General features: G+C 41.7%; 1 protein-coding gene across 7 annotated transcripts in view; it reads left to right on the plus strand.

Moving 5' to 3' along the window:
• SFMBT2 (Scm like with four mbt domains 2) overlaps nucleotides 1-21,519 on the plus strand; it is a 185,115-nt gene that overhangs the window by 115,446 nt on the left and 48,150 nt on the right. For all 7 annotated transcript variants that reach the window (XM_043478507.1, XM_043478505.1, XM_043478504.1 and 4 more), the window contains 2 exons: nucleotides 12,734-12,816; nucleotides 17,562-17,688. In XM_043478507.1, coding sequence (XP_043334442.1) covers nucleotides 12,734-12,816; nucleotides 17,562-17,688 — 210 coding nt within the window. The remainder of the gene's footprint in view (nucleotides 1-12,733; nucleotides 12,817-17,561; nucleotides 17,689-21,519) is intronic.

Below are 21,519 nucleotides of genomic sequence, written 5' to 3' on the forward strand. Positions count from 1 at the left end.
CCTCCTTTGTCAAAGATAGGTGTCCATAGGTTCGTGTATTTATCTCTGGGCTTTCTAGTCTGTTCCATTGATCTATATTTCTGTCTTTGTGCCAGTACCATACTGTCTTGATGACTGTGGCTTTGTAGTAGAGTCTGAAGTCAGGCAGGTTGATTCCTCCAGTTCCATTCTTCTTTCTCAAGATTGCTTTGGCTATTCGAGGTTTTTGTATTTCCATACAAATTGTGAAATTATTTGTTCTAGTTCTGTGAAAAATACCGTTGGTAGCTTGATAGGGATTGCATTGAATCTATAGATTGCTTTGGGTAGAATAGCCATTTTTGACAATATTGATTCTTCCAATCCATGAACACAGTATTTTTCTCCATCTGTTTGTGTCCTCTTTGATTTCTTTCATCAGTGTTTTATAGTTTTCTATGTATAGGTCTTTTGTTTCTTTAGGTAGATATACTCCTAAGTATTTTATTCTTTTGTTGCAATGGTGAATGGTATTGTTTCCTTAATTTCTCTTTCTGTTTTCTCATTGTTAGTTATATAGGAATGCAAGGATTTCTGTGTGTTAATTTTATATCCTGCAACTGTACTGTATTCATTGATTAGTTCTAGTAATTTTCTGGGTAGAGTCTTTAGGTTTTTCTATGTAGAGGATCATGTCATCTGCAAACAGTGAGAGTTTCACTTCTTCTTTTCCTATCTGGATTCCTTTTACTTCTTTTTCTGCTCTGATTGCTGTGGCCAAAACTTCCAACACTATGTTGAACAGTAGTGGTGAGAGTGGGCACCCTTGTCTTGTTCCTGATTTCAGGGGAAATGCTTTCAATTTTTCACCATTGAGGGTGATGCTTGCTGTGGGTTTGTCATATATGGCTTTTATAATGTTGAGGTATGTTCCTTCTATTCCTGCTTTTTGGAGAGTTTTAATCATAAATGAGTGTTGAATTTTGTCGAAGGCTTTCTCTGCATCTATTGAGATAATCATATGGTTTTTATCTTTCAATTTGTTAATGTGGTGTATTACATTGATTGATTTGCGGATATTGAAGAATCCTTGCATTCCTGGGATAAAGCCCACTTGGTCGTGGTGTATGATTTTTTTAATATGTTGTTGGATTCTGTTTGCTAGAATTTTGTTAAGGATTTTTGCATCTATGTTCATCAGTGATATTGGCCTGTAGTTTTCTTTTTTTTTTTTTTTTTTGTCTGGTTTTGGAATTAGGTGATGGTGGCCTCATAGAATGAGTTTGGAAGCTTACCTTCTTCTGCAAATTTTCTGGAAGGGTTTGAGATAAGGTAGTGGTTAAGCTCTTCTCTAAATTTTTGGTTAGAATTCAGCTGTGAAGCCATCTGCGTCTGGGCTTTGTTTGCTGAAGATTTTGATACACTGTCGATTTCCTTGCCTGTGAGGTCTGGTTAAGATCTTCTATTTCTTCCTGGTTCAGTTTTTGAAAGTTATACTTTCTAAGAATTTGTCCATTTCATCCAAGTTGTCCATTTTATTGGCATAGAGCTGCTGGTAGTAGTCTCTTATGATCCTTTGTATTTCAGTGTTGTCTGTTGTGATCTCTCCATTTTCATTTCTAATTGTGTTAATTTGGTTCTTCTCCCTTTGTTTCTTAATGAGTCTTGCTAATGGTTTGTCAATTTTGTTATTATTTTCAAAAAAACAGCTTTAGCTTTGTTGATTTTTGCTATGGTCTCTTTAGTTTCTTTTGCATTTATTTCTGCCCTGATTTTTATGATTTCTTTTCTTCTGCTAACCCTGGGGTTCTTCATTTCTTCCTTCTCTAATTGCTTTAGGTCTAGAGTTAGGTTATTTATTTGGCTTTTTCTTGTTTCTTGATGTAAGCCTGTAATGCTATGAACCTTCCCCTTAGCACTGCTTTTACAGTGTCCCATAGGTTTTGGTTTGTTGTGTTTTCATTTTCATTCATTTCTATACATATTTTGATTTCTTTTTTGATTTCTTCTATGATTTGTTGGTTATTCAGAAGCGTGTTATTTAGCCTCCAGGTGTTTGAATTTTTAACAATTTTTTTCCTGTAATTGAGATCTAATCTTACTGCACTGTGGTCAGAAAAGATGACTGGAATGATTTCAATTTTTTGAATTTTCCAAGACTAGATTTATGGCCCAGGATGTGATCTATTCTGGAGAAGGTTCCGTGTGCACTTGAGAAAAAGGTGAAGTTGCTTGTTTTGGGGTGAAATGTCCTATAGATATCAATTAGGTCTAGCTGGTCCATTGTGTCATTTCAAGTTTGTGTTTCCTTGTTAATTTTCTGTTTAGTTGATTCTATCCATAGTTGTGAGTGGGGTATTAAAGTCTCCCACTTATTGTTGTTCATTAATTCCTCTTTCATTACGTGTTAGTTTGTTTGCCGTACATATTGCGTGCTCTAGTTGGGTGATATATATTTATAATTTGTTATATTCTTCTTCTTGGATTGATCCTTTGATATTATGTAGTGTCTCTTGTCTCTTTCACAGCTTTTATGAAAGTCTATTTTATCTGATATGAGTATTGCGACTCCTGCTTTCGGTTTTGTCTCCGTTTGATGAAATATTTTTTTCCAGCCCTTCACTTTCAGCTGTATGTGTCTTCTTGTTGAGTGGGTCTCGTGTAGCAGCATATATAGGGGTCTTGTTTTTGATCATTCAAGCCAATCTTTGTCTTTGGTTGGGCATCAACCCATTTACATTAAGGGTAATTTATGATAGGTGTGTTCCCCGTTGCCATTTACTTTGTTGTTTTGGGTTCCCGTTTATACAACCTTTCTGCATTTCCTGTCTAGAGAAGATCCTTTAGCATTTGTTGAAGAGCTGGTTTGGTAGTGCTGAATTCTCTCAGCTTTTGCTTATCTGTAAAGCTTTTGAGTTCTCCTTCATATCTGAATGAGATCCTTGCTGGATACAGTAATCTAGGTTGTAGGTTTTTCTCTTTCATTACTTTCAGGACGTCCTGCCATTCCCTTCTGGCCTGGAGGGTTTCTATGATTAATCAGCTGTTATCCTTATGGGAACCCTTGTTTGTTATTTGTTGTTTTTCCCTTGCTGCTTTTAATATTTGTTCTTTGTGTTTGATCTTTGTTAGTTTGATTAATATGTGTCTTGGGGTGTTTCGCCTTGGGTTTATCCTGTTTGGGACTCTCTGGGTTTCTTGGACTTGGGTGGCTATTTCCTTCCCCATTTTAGGGAAGTTTTCAGCTATTATCTCCTCGAGTATTTTCTCATGGCCTTTCTTTTTGTCTTCTTCTTCTGGAACTCCTATGATTCGAATGTTGGGGCGTTTCACAGTGTCCCAGAGGTCCCTGAGGTTGTCCTCATTTCTTTTGATCCTTTTTTCTTTTTTCCTCTCTGCTTCATTTATTTCCTCCATTTTATCTTCTATCTCACTTATCCTATCTTCTGCCTCCGTTATTCTACTCTTGGTTCCCTCCAAAGTGTTTTTGATCTCATTCATTGCATTATTCATTTTTAATTGAGTCTTTTTTATTTCTTCTAGGTCTTTATTAAACATTCTTGTATCTTTTCAATCTTTGTTTCCAGGCTATTTATCTGTAACTCCATTTTGTTTTCAAGATTTTGGATCATTTTTATTATCATTATTCTAAATTCTTTTTCAGGTAGATTCCCTATCTCCTCCTCTTTTGTTTGACTTGGTGGGCATTTTTCTTGTTCCTTTACCTGTTGGGTATTTCTTTGCCTTTTCATCTTGTTTAGATTGCTGTGTCTGGAGTGGACTTTCTGTATTCTGGAGGTCTGTGGTTCCTTTTTATTGTGGAGGATTTACCCAGTGGGTGGGGTTGGACGTTTGGCTTGTCAAGGTTTCCTGGTTAGGGAAGCTTGCGTCAGTGTACTGGTGTGTGGAACTTGATTTCTTCTCTTTGGAGAGCAATGGAGTGCCCAGTAATGAGTTTTGAGTTGGGTCTATGTGTTAGGTGTGACCTTGGGTAGCCTGTATGTTGACATTCAGGGCTATGTTCCTGTGTTGCTGGAGAATTTGCGTGGTATGTCTTGCTCTAAAACTTATTGGCTCTTCGGTGGTGGTTGGTTTCAGTGTAGGTATGGAGGCTTTTGGACGGTCACTTATTACTTAAAGTTCCATGTAGTCAGGAGTTTTCTGGTGTTCTCAGGTTTTGGGCTTAAGTTTCCTGCCTCTGGATTTCAGTTTTATTCTTCCTGTAGTCTCAGGACTTCTCCAACTATACAGCACTGATAATTAAACTTCTAGGTTAATGGCGAAAAGATTCTCCCCCTAGGGACACCCAGAGAGGTTCACAGAGTTACATGAACAGGAGAAAAGGGAGGAGGGAGATAAAGATGAGTAGGAGGAGAAAAAGGGGGACTCAAGAGGAGAGAGACAGATCTACGCAGCTGTCTGTTCCCAGAGTGTTCTCGTATCTCAGACACCTACAAGGATTCACAGAATTGGATGGGGAAGAGAAGGGGAAAAGAGGAAATAGAGGTGTTCTGAGGTAGAAAACAGAGAGTCAAGATTGGGAGGGAATAATCTTCGGTTTAAAGATAGGGCTTCTGTTTTTGTTTTTTTTTTGTAAGGTTATAGTGTAGTGAAGATGAAAATGAAGAGTAGTAGAGGAGTACTAGAGGACTTTAAAAGAAATAAGAGAAAAAGAAAAATAGAAAATAGAAGAGAAAAAGGAAAGAAAAAAAAGAAGAAAAAAAAAGAAAAAGAAAAAAACAAGAAAGAAAAAATTTTTTTTTCCCTAATTAAAAAAAAATCGTAAAAATCTATGAAAATGAAAGTTAAGGAGTAATGGGGGAGTAATAGGGAATTTTAAAGGAAAATAAAAGAGAAAAAATAAAAAAGAAAAATATAAAAAGAAAAAAAAATTTTTTTTTTTTTCCTTACTTAGAAAAAACAGAAAAATAAAAAAAAAAGTAAAAAATATGTCTAGGAATTTCTCTGGAGCTGTTGCGGTCAGTGTGGGTTCGGCTCAGTTTCAGATAGCTCCTCGTTCCAGCTTGCACTTCTCGATATCTACAGGGCCCTTCCGGTGAAGTCGGTGTTTTCTTCAGGGATTTTAATCTGTTGCACCAGTCCCTTCTGAAGCGGTTCCCTTTGTTTATTTGGCTTCTGTTTGCCGGTCTCTTCAGAGGCTCATTTCCGCCCTGACACAGGCGGCCGGAGGCGGACTCTTATTCAGGTAGCTAGTTCCGTTGCGCTGCTGGGAGGGGCTGACGCTGCGGGGCGGGGCTGGCGCTGCGGGGCGGGGCTGACGCTGCGGGGAGGGGCTGGCCCTGCGGGGGCGGGGCTGACGCTGCGGGGAGGGGCTGCCGGAAGGGGCTGACGCTGCTTTCTCCGTCTGCGCTGCTCAGGCTCCCGGCTGTTCTATATGGAGCGCACCCCGCGCTGCGCGAGGTTCCAGCCCTCGGGTGTTACACAAAAGCGCGGAAGGAAAAGCTGCGCCTGCTCTCTGTGCCTTCCCCGTCAGAGCGGTCCAGGCAGCCAGGGGCTTGGTGGGCGCGCTATCCCCAGGTGTGGCGCACCCACTCCCTTCCGCGGACCCAGTCTCAGTTTCCGCTGGCGCCAGGCGGGTGCGCGCGCCTTCCGCCCTCCGCGTCCCCAGCCCCAGTCCCCGCCCCGCGCCGGTCGGGTGCCTGCGCCCTGTGTCTCGCCGCGACCTTCCCCTCCCCTCTGCCTCCTGCCTCCGGTGGGGCTGGGCCGGTCCGCAGCCTGCGAGCTCTTCTTGGGACTTTCCCCGTCCCTTTGTTCTGCGAACGGCCGGCAGTGTGTTCCGGCCGGTCAATTTTCTCTCTCTCCTTTGGTCTCCCACAGTTCAAGTTGGCACCTCACAGAAGCTCCCCCCGATTGTCCTCAGGGCACTCAGGCCCGGACCCTAGCCCAAGCAAGGCCGCCTAAGACTCCCTTCCCGGGACGGGTCTCCGTCCTTAGCTCTTTTGTCTCACTTTTTATCTTTTATATTTTGTCCTACCTCCTTTCGAAGACAATGGTCTGCTTTTCTGGGCGCCTGATGACCTCAGCTAGCGATCAGAAGTTGTTTTGTGAAGTTTGCTCTGCATTCGGTTATTCTTTTGATGAATTTGTAGGAGAGAAAGTGGTCTCCCGGTCCTACTCCTCCGCCATCTTGGCTCCTCCCCTAAAACCCCCTTCTTGAGACCCCCAGTTGAGTGTGTTTTCGGTATGACCACCCTTTGTTGCCGTCCTCCCCCGGCTGGGTAAGCCCATCTTTCTCAATGCCTCGCGGCATCGGGTGGCCTTGTGCAGGGCGGAGCCATGTAAGCGCAACGGGACTCGCCCGTGACTGGATGCTCTGTGTCAGAGCATTTGGAGACTTTCAGCTCTAGAGAATAAAGTTTCAAGTGTTTGCAGTTAAAACAAAGATACAGCTTTAATTATTGAGCTCCCTTACCACTTGGGGCTTCCATGGACAGAGGAGCCTGGCAGGCTACAGTCCATGGGGTCGCAAAGAGGTCGGACACGACTGAGTGACTAACATTTAATACCAGTTGGGGACACTATATTGACTATGTATTTACATGTGTCATATATGTAGTAAAGTATTTTTATTCTTGTAATTAAAATGAATTAAAATTGAGAGATGCTGGTGGTCTTGATAGTGGTTTCTTGAGATAACTTGTTACGTGCCTTATGTATCAGCGCCTGGTCTGGCAATCATGCTGTTGGATGCTCCCCAGCACCCTTCTTTGCTCTAATAATGTATGGAAGTTTGTTGTCTTTAACTTGAATTCTGAGAGTGTCTAGGATTTATTATTTTTGTTGTCATTGTTTAGTTGCTCTTTTGCAACCCCATGGGCTGTAGCAGCCCGCCAGGCTCCTCTGTCCATGGGATTTCTTAGGCAAGAATAGTGGAGTGGGTTGCTGTTTCCTTCTCCAGGGGATCTTCCTGACCCAGGGATCGAACTCCCATCTCCTGCATTGGCAGTCGGATTCTCTACCGCTGATTCTTTACCATGGAAGCCCAAGATTTATAACACGTTGAAACGAGTTCATATGTTTTCTTGTAGGTATGTTTTCCATGAAAGCATTACATTGTTTAGATTTCTGTTAGAACCATAAACACTGCATTGAATTACAACAGGTCTGAATCCCAAAAGAGAGTAATGCACTCATTCCCCAGTGTGAAACAGCTGATGAAACAAGACACCTGGTGACACAGGAGATGTGCAGACAACATACGTCCCTACTCACATTATTTTGACTCCATTCCTATTTAAAATAATCTGCCGCCAGATTCCAGATATAAATAGTGTAAGCTAGAATGGATCGAAATTTTTTAGTGTTGTCTCCATCTGAGCAGGTGCATTCTTGGTAGGCAAAGGACAGAATCTTGGCGATTTTACTCCATTCATTGCAACCCAACAAATAGCGATTCAGTGTTATAGCCACTTGGAAAGGGGATCAAACAAATAAATAAATCAAGAAGGCAAATATGCATATAGGTTATCAACCGTGACTTGCTGTGTTTAAATCATTTCATTAACCTCCTTGGTGTGTAACATCCAAGGTTAGGCACAGAATCACACCCCCCAGGGGATCTTTGCAGAGCATGTGAAGCCTGTATATTTCTGCTGTAAAATGTGCAAGCAAAAGCTAAAGTAAATCAGTTATCTTTGCACTTCGTCTCTCCTATTTGTCCATCTTAGTAGACACAGAACACAGTTTAAGAAGTAAAGGTATTTTTCAATGATTATCAAGACACATGGTGATGAACCCTAATTGGTATTCTCTTTTCCAGACATTGACTGTCATCTCCTATTTCAGACATTCCAATGGGGGCAGAAAATAATAAACACACTCATGGACCTCCCACCTTGATTGAAAAGAGGGCTACCACTTTGCCATATTTGATTCCGCTTTTTAAACAATGAAATAGAGCCCTGTGGATATTATTGAAGACCCAGTCGACCTTGACTCTTCTGTTTCACGCCCCTGTGTGATCTGTCAGTGAATCCACTCCATATTCTCAAGGTCTGACTAGGTGCCATCATGACCGTGCTCATCCCAGTTGCCACCAGGTCTCCCCACTCTTTGGGTGGATTTTTAACATCTGAAAACATTCCTGATTGTTGCAAGCTAAGCATCCCTCTTGCTCGCTTCTCCCTGAATTTACTTTGTTCTTCAAGATTCTTAAGCTAGTTTTGCCTTTGACAGTTGACATTTATACGATATCAGACTCCATTCTGGGGACATATCTACATCTCCTAACATTGTTTATGAATCAGAATAACACTTTGAGCCTGACTGCCGACTTAGAGTGTGCGTGTCACACTGTGACCTTCCATGCATTAAATACTTCTCACCATTTATTCTAAAAGATAAGGACTTTGGATAAGGCTGGTGTTTATACTAACTGGACTTACTTGTTTCCCTCCCCCATCTTTCCTTGTTTTTCTTTTTCTGTGCTATTCTATGAATGTAAAAACAGATTAATTCAATTGGAAATGAATGTGTAAATTTTCAAGATTGGCAGCTTGAAAGGTCGTGAAAATGAATGTCAACTAAAAATATGGAGGGAGGTGGTGGATTTCAAAGGCAGGGATTGCTCTTTTTTAAAAAAAAAACACAGTATAGGAGCTTTTACTCCTGTGGTCCTTTTTTTAAAAATTCTTTGAGAGAGAGAGAGAAATCTTTTTTTAAAGCCTTGCCCTCCCCCCATCCCAAGTCCCTGGCTGGCAAGGGACAGAAAACTGCCGTGATTGCCTCAGGATTGTCCCGGTTCACTTCCTGGTCGTGGTGAGAGAGGTAACTCTCTTGTAATTGGATACAGTCCGGATTCTGTTAGTAAAGGAGAAGTGGAAGGCTGACATGTTGTGTTACTGAATTGATTATCTTTGATTATCTTTTGAAATAGAGCAAAGATGCTATGCCTTCAACATGTTTTTATTATTGAAATAATTCATGAACATGAGTGAAAACTTAGAAAATGCAAAGAGGTAAAAGTATCCAGAAGTCCTACCACTCAGATAATGATTGTGATATTTCCTAGTAAGTTTTTCTTACATTTCCTCTAGTCCTTTTCTTTGCATATTTTAATGTCAGTTTGATAACTCTGTATATGGTTACAGCAGTCTTTTCATCTAAACTCAGAATAATCATTTTTTCTATTTTTGGATATAAAAATCTTTTTTTTTTAATCCTCAGAATTATCACTAATAATGCCATTGTATCTTCATGTATCACATTTTATAAGTTTGAAGGGGTTTGTTTTTATGGGCTACATTCCCAGAAATGAAATTGTTGTGTCAACGTTCATGGACATTTTTACTGCTAAGTTCTATTTCAGAAGAATTGTCCACTTGCACAGCCAGTAGTAAATGTTTGCAAGTGGAGCTGTTTTATGTCAATTAATTTGTATCATAAGGAAATGGGTCATCGACCTGTTTCCTTCTGGACCTGTAACAGTTGGAACTTCATACAGAATAAACACTAATTAAAGCTTAAATAACCCTGGTGATGGAGGTTCAACAGTCTCTGATGGCAGCTCATTGCAAAATTTAATAGCCCAGGGGGTTTTGATTTCCTTTTATTTTCTTTTCCTCTCTGCTATTTTCCTCCCTCCTGGGTTTAAAACATGCTTTCCTGGCTACGGTTAAGCCTTAGTACTTCTTGTTCTGTCTTTGTTGATTAATGAGTATAATTGACCCCTGTTGTCTCTATTATACAAGCCGCAGCAGTTTGTTTTTTAATGTAGCAGTTATTTTCTGAGCTGTCACAAAAATGCTTTACAAAGCGAGCTCATTATCAGTCCAAAGGAGAAGAATTTCAAGTGAGACAGTGAATGAAGGTCTCTTAAGAGAAAGAGGAGGAGGAGGAGAAGTTGAAGTTGTTCAAATGTTCAAAGAAAGGAGAGAGTTCTGGGGGCAGGAAAGCGGCTTATTGCTCGGGTACCCAGCAAAACTTGGATATATCCTGAAATTAGTAGAATAAAAATCACTCCCTGTAGAGTCTTGGCAACTGGATATAGAAGGACTGAATGCAGGTCTAAGAAACCGTGAGTCCAGCGTTTATGGGGAGGATTGAAATCCATTAGAGGTTGGTGGTTATGAATGTGATAGATCACCCAGCTAAAAGTCTATCTGTACGAGGAATAGAGGTGATCTGATAAGTTGGAAAGTTTTATCTGAACAAGATACTAACCAAACCGAATACCTAAATTTGATGTTATTTCAGAAAATGTTTTGCTATTCATTTATAATAGTTCCCCCCCGCCCCCCCGCCATTTCTCCCTTCTCACTTTACCCCACGATCTTGATGAGATTTTCTTTTGCTCACAAACTAACCCAGAATGCAGCAGAGGTCCAGGGAAGAGAAATGGAACAGAAGGAGATCTTGACTTTAACACAGCCAGTCTGCCCTGGCCCTAAACAAACAGGGCCCTTCTGTTGCAGGACTCAGCTTGTCCCCAGCTGTCCGGTTGAGAGCTCTTCTAGGGAATGTCTTGCTATGTAACCTATCTTCAACCCGTTGCACATTTCTCTAGGGGAAGAGACGGGAATTCACCACAGAGGGAAGGGAGAGTATCCTACTTGGCAGTAATAAGTGGTAATAGTGGCTCTGAGGCAGGTAATGCTACAGCTGGAGGAGACTTAGTGCTTCTCTGGAGGCTTAGTCAGTAAAGGATCCACCTGCAATGCAGAAGGTGCGGGTTCAATCCCTGGGTTCAGAAGATCCCCGGAGAAAGAAATGGCAACCCACTCCAGCCTTCTTGGGAAAATCCAGTGGGTGGGGGTGACTGGCAGGCTACAGTCTATGGGGTTGCAAGAGTTGGACTCGACTTAATGACTAAACCACCACCAAAGGAGACTTTGACGATCATTTCTTCATTTTGTGGATTAGAAGATAGGGAAGGTCAGGTACAGAAGACTTAATTGACTCTGACCTTGGTTCATTCCAGTCCTGTTAGAACTGGGTTTTAATCTAGTTCTCCTTCCTGGTTCAGTACTTTTCATTCAGTGTTCAGCGAGGGAATGTCTCACCAGCTTTTAGTGACTTCTCACCGGCTTTTAGGTGTCTTTTAGTAAATTTTTCCATTCTTACATATTCATGCAAAGATTTGATCCAAAACAATCCCAGAGAAAGTACTTGAAGTGGAAGATTACCTTGATTGTAAAGAAAGTCGCAGTACCTTACTTAAAACACATTTTGTTTTGTTTATGAATAGTCAGAAGGAAGTTGGTTTGGTTGCTTCCAGAAACCAGAACCCTCTGGCTGGAGGGGCAGCTCTTGGGGGAGGGCATGTGGAAGAACGTGCAGAACATCTTCATAACTAGCCGCAGAGTACCCGGCATCTTAGGACTCTGAGACGTCTCGTCTTCTTGCTTGAGGAACTACCACTCGTTACGGGGATGTCTCAGGAACAAGGTGGGCAGGGACAGGCTCTGCCACTAATGGTGGGGAGGGAGGGTCAAGGCTTAGTCCCCGGATCAGGAAGATGGCTGCCTTCTTGGTTAATCCTCACCCTCATCTTTAAACCAATTGAGTACCTGGAGTTTACTTAATGAAAAGTATGCTATCTTGTACACATGTAAGTTGGAAGCAAACAGTATCTTGAGTTTCTTCAGTGTGGGAATTTCTGTAGTCTCTGCAGCTGTGGGATTTAGTAACAGAGTTCCCCACGTTAAGTGAATTTGCAGGTGCAGAATTTATGATGATGATACAGGGCAAAGAAGTCAGGAGACTTGGGTTAAGAATATACTTAAGAAATCCCTTCCAGATTTATTTTATGTATACTTGGACCAGTGAAGAGAGAACTGAAAATGATGGTTATAGGGACATTTGCACACTTTCAGTTAATCCTGATTGGTGCTGTATTTTTTTTTTTCCAGTTGTCTTCCTGTGTTTATAGGAATGCAGTTGACACTCACATTAAGAGATATTTTCCTACCTAGGTTCAGTCATATACTCAACATTTCTTGTTTTATGTTTTAAACTTCTCATATGTATTGTCCTGGTAGTCATGATGGATCTATATATATATATTGTATAATTGTAGCTCTCCCCACCCCCAGATGAAATGAATAAAGGAACACATTAAATTTAGTACATATGAATAGCTGGTTCTCAAACTCCCCAGCATCTCAGATGTGCCCGCAAAACTCCCCCCAGAGAGGCCCACCTTCTCGGGTCCTCGTTTTCCTTCCTTTTTCATCAGTTCGAAGGCAAGGTTTATTCCTCCCCCTTTCCATATCTGTGGAGGCTTTCTTGCTACAATATCAACTTACTCTTTTGCTATTTGTCTTACCTTCTGCTGCTCTTTAAAGGTTATTCCTCTCTAGTGGTGTTTTCTAATAAAATCTCACGGTTTCCATGAAGATGTTGAGTTGTAAGCTCACGGGAACTCAGAGTTGATGCGAAGGCACGTTCATGTCTTTGTGCACAATGCTGTGTGCACGTGTGTTTTGTGTGATACTCTGATCTGCTCTCCCCAAGGCAGATCTACCTCTCGACCTGTGATGATGTGGGCAAATGCCCTCCTTCACCTGGTTCAGGCCCTGAATTATGGTAATGATGGTGCCCCTTACCTGTATTTAGTTAGTACTTTGCACTTTCTACAGTGTTTCATTCGGCCCTCATAAACTACGACATGTTGTCACACTTGAGAAAAGGGCCTCACATTTTGAGCGGGTCTGAAGTTGCCCGTCTTCCTACCTTAACCCTGATGCCCTGCAACGCTTTTCTTTGGTCTAAGACGCGGCTCAGTTGACGGGTTGGATCTGTGTTTGTCACACAGGTTACTCTGGCCAGGACTTCGACTGGGCGGACTATCACAAACAGCATGGGACAGAGGAGGCACCTCCCTTCTGCTTCAGAAACGTAAGACACCTGCTTCTTGCTGCTCGTTTTCTCACGTATGTTCCCCACCTCGAGTTGCACGTGCTGTGTAAGTTGCTTCCTGTTTATTGACCGTGGTGGGCTCAGAGTGCCACCCTGCACCAGGAGCCTAAACTTCATGTTGGTCCTGACAAGTCCTTTCTGCCCTTGTATCAGTTGGGGCGATGATGGCAGACTGGAGACGAAACATGCTGTAAGTTTCTCTCTCCCCGGTGGATGGTCCAGGTTATTTCCGATCAGCTGGCAGGAGGAGGACAGAATTTGGTGGACAGCCGGCCACCAGGGCCCCTGTTAACTGTGGACCTGGGCCACGTAGGGCTTCCCTGGTGGCTCAGTGGTAAAGCATCTGCTTGCCAATGCAGGAGATGCGGCTTCAATCCCTAAGTTGGGATGATCCCCTGGAGGAGGAACTGGCAGCCCATTCCAGTATTCCTGCCTGGGAAATCCCGTGGACAGAGGAGCCTGGCAGACTCCAGTCCATGGGGTTGCAAAGGAGTCAGCCACAACTGAGCACCTAACCACCAACAGCAGAGTGTGGCCTGTGGGATCTTAGTTCCCAGCCCAGGAATCAAACCTGTGCCCCCTGCATTTAGAGTGTGGTGTCTTAACCACTGGACTGCCAGGGAAGTCCATGGAGTACAATATTGATAAGTTCATGGAATGGGAGACTCTCTGCTCCTGAGAAATAATGTTAAATTATGTTCCTAAATTTTTTTATTAGATTAAAGTAATAAGATACTAAATCCAACACTTTTCCGTCGTGCTTACTTTAAGCTACCTATTCAAATAGAGCTTTTTGGCACAGTGACACATGAAATAACTGTGTGTGTGTGTTCAAACATGTGTGTACTTGCTTAGTTATAGGAGTTTGTTGTACAAAATAGTTTATAAACTATTCATTGAAACATAGGAACCGAAAAGGGATGTGAATCATCTCCAACTTGAGAATGAGGCACAAAGGTATAGCCTTGTATGTTGAACATGGATTTAGTTTTGAAAGTTCATTTGTTATGCTAAGAATGAAGACTTGGCCCTCCCGCCAGGGACTGTGCCTACTGCGGAGTGTCGCGCTCCCACACCGAAGCCGAGTCTTCCAGCACGTGCTCCTAGAGCTGCTGATTCATTGCTGCCTCAGGATAATTTATCCTCCAGGGACTCGGTTGGCAGCCCTTTCTGTTGGGAAGAGCTGGCTTAATAGAGAGAAGCTCAATACTGAGCGTAAATCAGAATCAGATTTGGGGAAATTAAGTAGGTTGATGACGAGGTCAGCTTGTGCTCATAAATACAGAAACACATCTGTGGCAGGGCTGGAAATCAGGGCTCTGTATGTGATCCGGTGAACTCCTACTGGGTGACATTGCCTTTCACGGCATTGACAGAGCTGTACGGTGGGTGTGTGGGTGTGTGGTGGGGGGTATGGAGACAGCTGTGCGACCAGCCAGCAGAGGACAGCAGCTGGTCAGCTCTGAAGGCATGTTAAGTCCATTGGAGTCTAAGTATTTGGCTATGTCGATCCATCTCAGAACCACCTCGGATTTTTAAACATCCCGAGGGCAACATCTTCCACGTACCCACTTCCTCATTACCCCTCCTCTAGACACACAAGATGTGTGATTAAAAAATGAATTCACAATAAGCATGCCATTCAAGAGCACTTGTAGCCTGCTAACATCATCCAGCAAGGTCCCAATAAAGAGTCCAACTGGACTCTGTGCTGTGTTGATATCACTAGTCATGGAATCTACTGGCCTCACTGCCTTTCATTTAATTGTGGAAACTCTTCATCACATCCTCAGACCCCTCTGAGGCCGTGCTTTCTTCCAGATGGGAGATCGTCCTTCCCCAACTCTAGCCGTGGAAAAAAAACCTTCAAATCCCCATCTCGTTCTGGAATCAGCAACTTATTTCTTCCAGGACAACATGCTTCCCTCAAGGCATCTTTTCATATGCCCTCTGCTAGCCGTTGTTCAAATGGATCTTTATGGGGAGTTAGGAGCCGTGTCCCCAGGTGGCCTCTGAACTTTCAGGATTCAGCGTACCAAGATGAGATCTGTATTAATGAAAACACTGGTGTTTTAATTAGGAATGCACTTGTTATCACAATGCCCCCCCCCCCCAATTTTGTATCTGGTTGTCTGTTTATTTAATCAACAGCTTGGGTATCTGCCTGGTGGCACATGCGTTGCATTATTGGGACCTTGCTGGATGATGTTAGCAGGCTACAAGTGCTCTTGAATGGCATGCTTATTGTGAATTCATTTTTTAATCACACATCTTGTGTGTACTAGAGGAGGGGTAATGAGGAAGTGGGTGCGTGGAAGATGTTGCCCTCGGGATGTTTAAAAATCCGAGGTGGTTCTGAGATGGATCACCATAGCCAAATACTTAGTAGAATAAACTCACAGGTAACAGTTTTGCTATTGGTCCTTTATAAATTACCCTCCTGCAGTGAGCTAAAATGAAAGTAGGTTATACAGGTGTAGCTTTCCCTTATTAAGTAGGATAAAATGCATTTTAACTTACTTAGAGACTTTTCAGGCAGCCTATCAGGTCGTGTCATCAATAAGAAGCTCAATACCTAATAGTCATCAACCTGGCAGGATAACTTGCAGAAAAACAGCCAACCTAGACTTTCTTTGATTTTTATTTCTGAAGAAACATAAAGTAAAGGAGCAAATTGGTTTCTTAACACACACATTGGATAATTTAGTTCTGGTAACATAAAGATTTAATTGCATGTTCAACTTAACTTCCATTAAAAAAAAACATGGAAATATGAATTACCTTGGTTTCCTTCTACAAGTCACATGAAGATGGAACCTCTCTTACTTACAGGAACCTGTTTATCTCAGTTTATGTATTTCAAATTAGATATATTTATATAGTATTGTACCTTCAGATAAAAAACTTGTAAGTAGTGGGTAATTTGGGGAAAATTTCAGATTTATTTTGAAATATTAGGAGGGAGTATTGCTTCTAGTATTGGCTGAGTAAGCTCATACTGACTTGATTCCCCTGAAGATAGCAACTATAAATTCTGGACGGAATACCCAAACAGGCGCCTGAGAAGCGTGGAGAATGAACATAAGCAGGCAGATTCTGGAGGGAAACAGGTGCCTGGAAGAAAGGTGCACAGGAGTGGTCATCCCATTTTTTTTTTTTTTTAACAGACTTTTGCATTTATCTTATGGCCCTGCAATCCTTCTTTCCCTAGAAAAATGAGAACTTAGTGTTAGGGGCTGAATTTTGTCCCCCCAGAATTCATGTGTTACAGTCCTAATTCTTAGCAGCTCGAAATGTTGACTACTTGGAATTAGAGTGTTTAGGGGAGTAACTAGGTAAAGTGGGGTCCTGTGGATGGGCCTGTATCCACCATGACGTGTGTCCCCATAAGAAAAGGAGAACAGGGCACAGACCCCATACCTGGCAGAGAGGCCGTGTGAAGACATGGCGAAGATGGCCGTCTTCAAGCCAAGGGAGAGGCCTCAGAAGAAATTCACCTTGCTGATGACTTAATCTTGGATTTCCAGCTTCTAGAACCACGAGTCAACATTTCTGTTGTTTGAGTTTGCCAGCCTGTGGTATTTGCTCTGGCAGCCTGAGCGTATTAGTGAACTTATGTTCACAAAAAACTTGTCCTTGAGTGTCCATTGTGGCTTTGTTCACAACTGGCAAAGCCTGGAAACCGCTCAGCTGCCCTCCAGCTGATAGATGGAGAGACAAACTGTGGCTCTTCTGTAGATACCAGTCAGCATGAAGTAGAATGAGGTGCCCGTCCTGTGGCAGCATATGACTGACTCTCAGATAACACTTTGCTTAGTGAAAAAGGCCAGACTCGCAAGGCCCCCTAGAATAATAGTCTACTTAATCGTGTTAGAGGAAGAGTGGAATTACAGTAACAGAAGATAGATCCAGTGGTCCAGGAGTTGGGGGTCCTGGAGGGGTTGATCACCAGAGTCTTAGTGCCAGGCCTCTTTGCAGGTGACGGCCGTGTTCTGTGTCTTGACTGTGATTATGGCTGCATGATTGCATGCATTCATCTGACAGTCCTGCCTTCCTAGGACATCGCGCTGAAAAGAATGAATTTCCCTCTATGTATATTTTTAAAAGTGAATTTCAAAAGTAAATAAAAATAAGCAAAAGGATCAAAGGGAAAATAAGGACCGTTTCAGATAAAAGGAAGCTGAGAAGTCAGCACCAGCAGACCTGCAGTTAAAACAACAAAACAAACACACTGGAGGACAGACATCAGGCTGAAGGAGGTGATGCCAGGTGGAGATTTCGGTCTCCTTTCACCCTGAAATGTACCCGGTGTGGTGTGAGTGAGGAGCACAGGGAAGAGGAGAAGTGATTGGTGTCACAGTAATTCTGGGGTCGGCAGGATGCACACAGAACTGGGAACTGAGAATGGACTCATCCTCTCACTCATTCGGGTATTATTGGGCACCTGCTGTGTGCTAAGCAGAGTTCTCTTTTCTGGGACACAAATGAAGAATGTGTGGTCCTTTCCTCATAGGTGATGGGGAAATAAGCGTGTGAACTCGCCTATCTTAGTACGATCTGTGCACTTGCATACATCTGTGCACACGATGTATGCGTGTGCATATGTGTGTGTGTGCATGGGTGCATGTGTGTTCATTTCTGCTGTGCCAGCTGGCTCCGCTGTCTCTGAGCGTTTTCTCATTGTGGCATCTGCTGGCTCAGTGTCCATTCTCTTTCTCTTCCAGACATCGTTCAGTCGGGGGTTCACAAAGAACATGAAGCTTGAAGCCGTGAACCCCAGGAACCCGGGAGAGCTCTGCGTGGCCTCCGTCATAGCTGTGAAAGGGAGGCTGATGTGGCTTCACCTGGAAGGTACTCACAGTTCCTGATCGTTCTGAATTCGGGGTCCACTGGGAATGGGCAGGGAGCCAACAGCTTCAGCACCGCAGTGTGCCCGCTTTGCTTTCCTCTCATTTCAGCGGTCTTAAATTATTCAGCGTTCTTAAATAAGTGAAACTAATCAAATATAAATTCGTTCAGAGGCTCTCATCTTGACTAATGGTTTCATGAAATGAGATGCTGGTGCGAAATTATGTTTGGAACACAGTGGTCTTTTTACATCTCTGATTATACAAGCTAATGTCACAATTAAATTAATATGAGTCACTAAAACTGGTATTTGAGGTCTTGGTTGTTAACAGGATAAAATTATATATTTGCATTTTAATGTGAATCATACCCTTTGCTTTGGTTTCTTTCACAGATGTTTAGTTTTTCCTTAAAATAGTAACTGGACTTGACTGTCTCCCCAAATATATAATAAACAGAATGTAGACCTATTTGTTTAGTGATGTTTAAACCAGCAGACCCCAGTTGTTTTGGCACAAGGGACCGGTTTCATGGAAGACCATTTTTCCATGGACTGGGGGGGTGATGGTTGCAGGATGATTCAAGTGCATTACATTTATTGTGCACTTTATTTCTATTACTATACTGGCTTTACTGCAGATCATCCCAGAGGTTGGGGGCCCCTGGTTTAAACCGTTCTTCATAGCTTCATTTTATTTCTAATCGTCCAGATAATTCACAGAACAATGCACTTCATAAGCAGAAGTTTGATTAGCTTGTGGACTTAAAAGACTATATTTTTCAGATGTTATATTTTCAATGAGGAGGAATTAAAATGCATTTGAGGGTTAAGGTTTTGTCATCTTCCTGTGATTTAAAATTCTTGGGTCTTTTGTTTGTTTTTCAGTTTCATAGCTCTTGGTAGTTAATTTCAGATGTATATGGGAAAAGAACAACGTGTTAGAGATGAGTCGTACAATCATGTTAGCTTTCCTAGTTTAGATTTTAAATTTTATGACCTGGTCAAGCACCATAGGCCTAGAAAGTTTGGAAGGTCATAGAATTGGTGCCAGTATCTTTATCCTCTTTCCTCATTAAACAAGTCTTTAAAAAGCACTGTGTTCTTTGATAGGCCTACCATCTAATATATATGATAGTTCAAGAGATTGGAAGGGGCAGAGAACAGTGATTCTAGCTGAAAATCCTAATTCCCAGAAAATAGTTTAAAACATAACCATGGTTTGGGATTTCAAAATCAATCTAAAATAAAAGGAAATTCTGGAAAAAGTGGTTGCTTAATAGATTTATACTTCTACCAGAATTTTGAGTAGAATGGCCTCTAGTTGGAATTAGCCAAAATGTGGACACAGGTGTCATGGTGATATTTCTGCAGTTACTGAAGTAGGATGTAAACTTATTTTCATTACTGCCTGTGAAGCTGAATCAACAGCTGTTGGAAAAACAAGATCCCTTCAGCGATTTTTGAATCCCTAGAGCTTGTTACCTAATACCATACTAAGTCTAATACTATGAGAGATTAGAGTCTTGTTTGTGCAATTAATTTGAAAAAAAAAAAAGTGGTCAAGTTCAAAGTCCTTGTTTCCTCATCATTATTTAGCACATTATGGTTAGAATTTTTTGGCAGTCATAATTTATTTAGCAGTTTGTACTTCCAGAGTGCTTTACACCTAACAGACAGCAGTTAAGAGTGTCCTGATTTTTATAGATGGAGAAACTAGCTGAGGCATTAAGATGTGCCTGTGGTTTGGTTTCATCCCTCTTAACATCTTTATTGCTTAATTCAACAGACCCTACAACTTCCCAATTCTTAAAAAGAATGATGAACAGCGTCTAGTGTATGTTTAACGTTTTGACAGTCTTTCCTCATTATTGATCTTTTTCTTTGGATGTCCACTTCTGGTTTTATAGCAAAGAAATGTAAATCAGCTCATGGCAGCTCTTGCTCTCCTGAGTGCTCTCATTGGGATTAATGAAAATTAGTTAGCGTTAGGAAGCAGGTCGGAAAATTGATTGTCCATTTTTCCAGACCTTATATATTACAAAAAAAAAAAATCTGTTGAATATTGTTTACCTGGTGTTATTGGTCAAAATTACACATTCGCCTCATCAATTCAAGTTAAAATTCATTCGGTCTCCTGATCTTTCTTGAATTTTGGGGTTTTTTATTTTTTGGTTTTGTTTTGATTTTTTATCCCTTTCTGGATATTGACCTTTGAAAGTGACAGCAATATTCATGGCACTTTATTTCTCATTATCTCAGATTTTTCTCTGTATATTTTCATTCCTCAGTCCTGGAGACAAAATATTAGAGATTCACTCTTCTCACTTTAGGGCAGTTAAATTATTGTTATGATCATGGTGATTCTTATTATAGACAGTTTATGTGATGATTTATTATGGACTTCATACCAAATTATTATGTTTATGTATTAAATTGATATGAAATATTTTCAACATGTAGCTAATTGACTAAATTTAGGTAATTAAAATGATCATTTTAATTCAGTGTTTGACCTCCCTTAAAATCAGGTAATTCTTTAAGTGCCTCTAGGAGCTAATGTTGAAGAGGAACAGAAGAATCAAACGTATGAGACTAGTGTAATATTATTTGGGGATCATATTTGGGAAGAATGTCAAGTTTTCAAAAACTGCTAATGGTGAACCAGGGCAGTTGGTGATGATGGGGCTTTGAGTTTGGGAGAGGATGTTGTGACGCTTTCTCTTATGTTAATATCTACTCTCGGTTAGCATCTCTGTGATTATCAGTATTTATTCATGTTCGGGGCTTCCCTGGTGGCTCAATGGTAAAGAACCCACCCACCAGTGCAGGAGACTCAGGTTCCATGCCTGGGTGGGGAAGATCCCCTGGAGGAGAAAGTGGCAATCCATTCCAGTAGTCTTGCCTGCAAAATTCCATGGGCGGGCTGCAGTCCATGGGGTCGCAAAAGAGTGGAACACAACTTGGCGACTAAACAACAACAGCGATTCGTGTTCTATGCATTTACATTCGGTTATAATGTCTCTCGTGTCATAGCCCACACACTAGCTCACAAGCTGTTACATCTGCATCTCACAGTCCAAGTCACGTTGTATTTATGGGCCATCATTTTCTCATGGGACATGTAGAGTGTGGGTGTTCTCAGAGTGCGTTACTTTTCTGGAAGAAGGTTGACACCTTTGGATTGCCTTTCTTGGTCTTTCTTATTCCCATTATTACACTGTTTTCCTCCCGTTTCAAAGAAGCGTGGTATTCCACGTATTTTTGGTTGTCCAGTGAATGTTAGGTGTTTCAGCCTTTTAGCTTAGGTAGAAAATACGTTTTATGTTACAAAAGTACCATGACCTGCAGGCTTCATTTCCACTGAGTTATTTAGCTGTTTCATTGTTGCCACTGCAGGAATTTTTGTGGAGAGCTTTAGAACATGAGCACAAAACCTGCTTTTGAAATTGGGAGCCCTGTTAGAAGTGAAAGAAAATTCTGGGTTAGCATTTTTGCACTTTGAACACGGGGAGGCAATGGGGGCCCACCCAGTGTTTGCCACCTGGGGGTCTCCCTTCAGGTTTGTTAAAAAAAACATACAGAGAACAAAAAGACACAGAGATGACCCAGAGGTCATCGGGTCTGTGGAGAAGTACCAGATTGCTTAATTCGAACCATCAACTTAGGTTATTACAAGCATCTCATAATCTTTTCTTTTTGCTGCCCTCTGAAACAAAATCTGGAGAGAATAAAACTTTTCCACAGTCCATACTAGCAAAACATACTGTATAAATTTCAGCCTCAGTCTGCTTTGTGTATCACTTTGGATGGGAGCTTTTTGAAAAGCCTCATCC

Source organism: Cervus canadensis, chromosome 10 (assembly GCF_019320065.1).
Source record: "Cervus canadensis isolate Bull #8, Minnesota chromosome 10, ASM1932006v1, whole genome shotgun sequence".
In the NCBI taxonomy this organism is placed as follows: domain Eukaryota; kingdom Metazoa; phylum Chordata; class Mammalia; order Artiodactyla; family Cervidae; genus Cervus; species Cervus canadensis.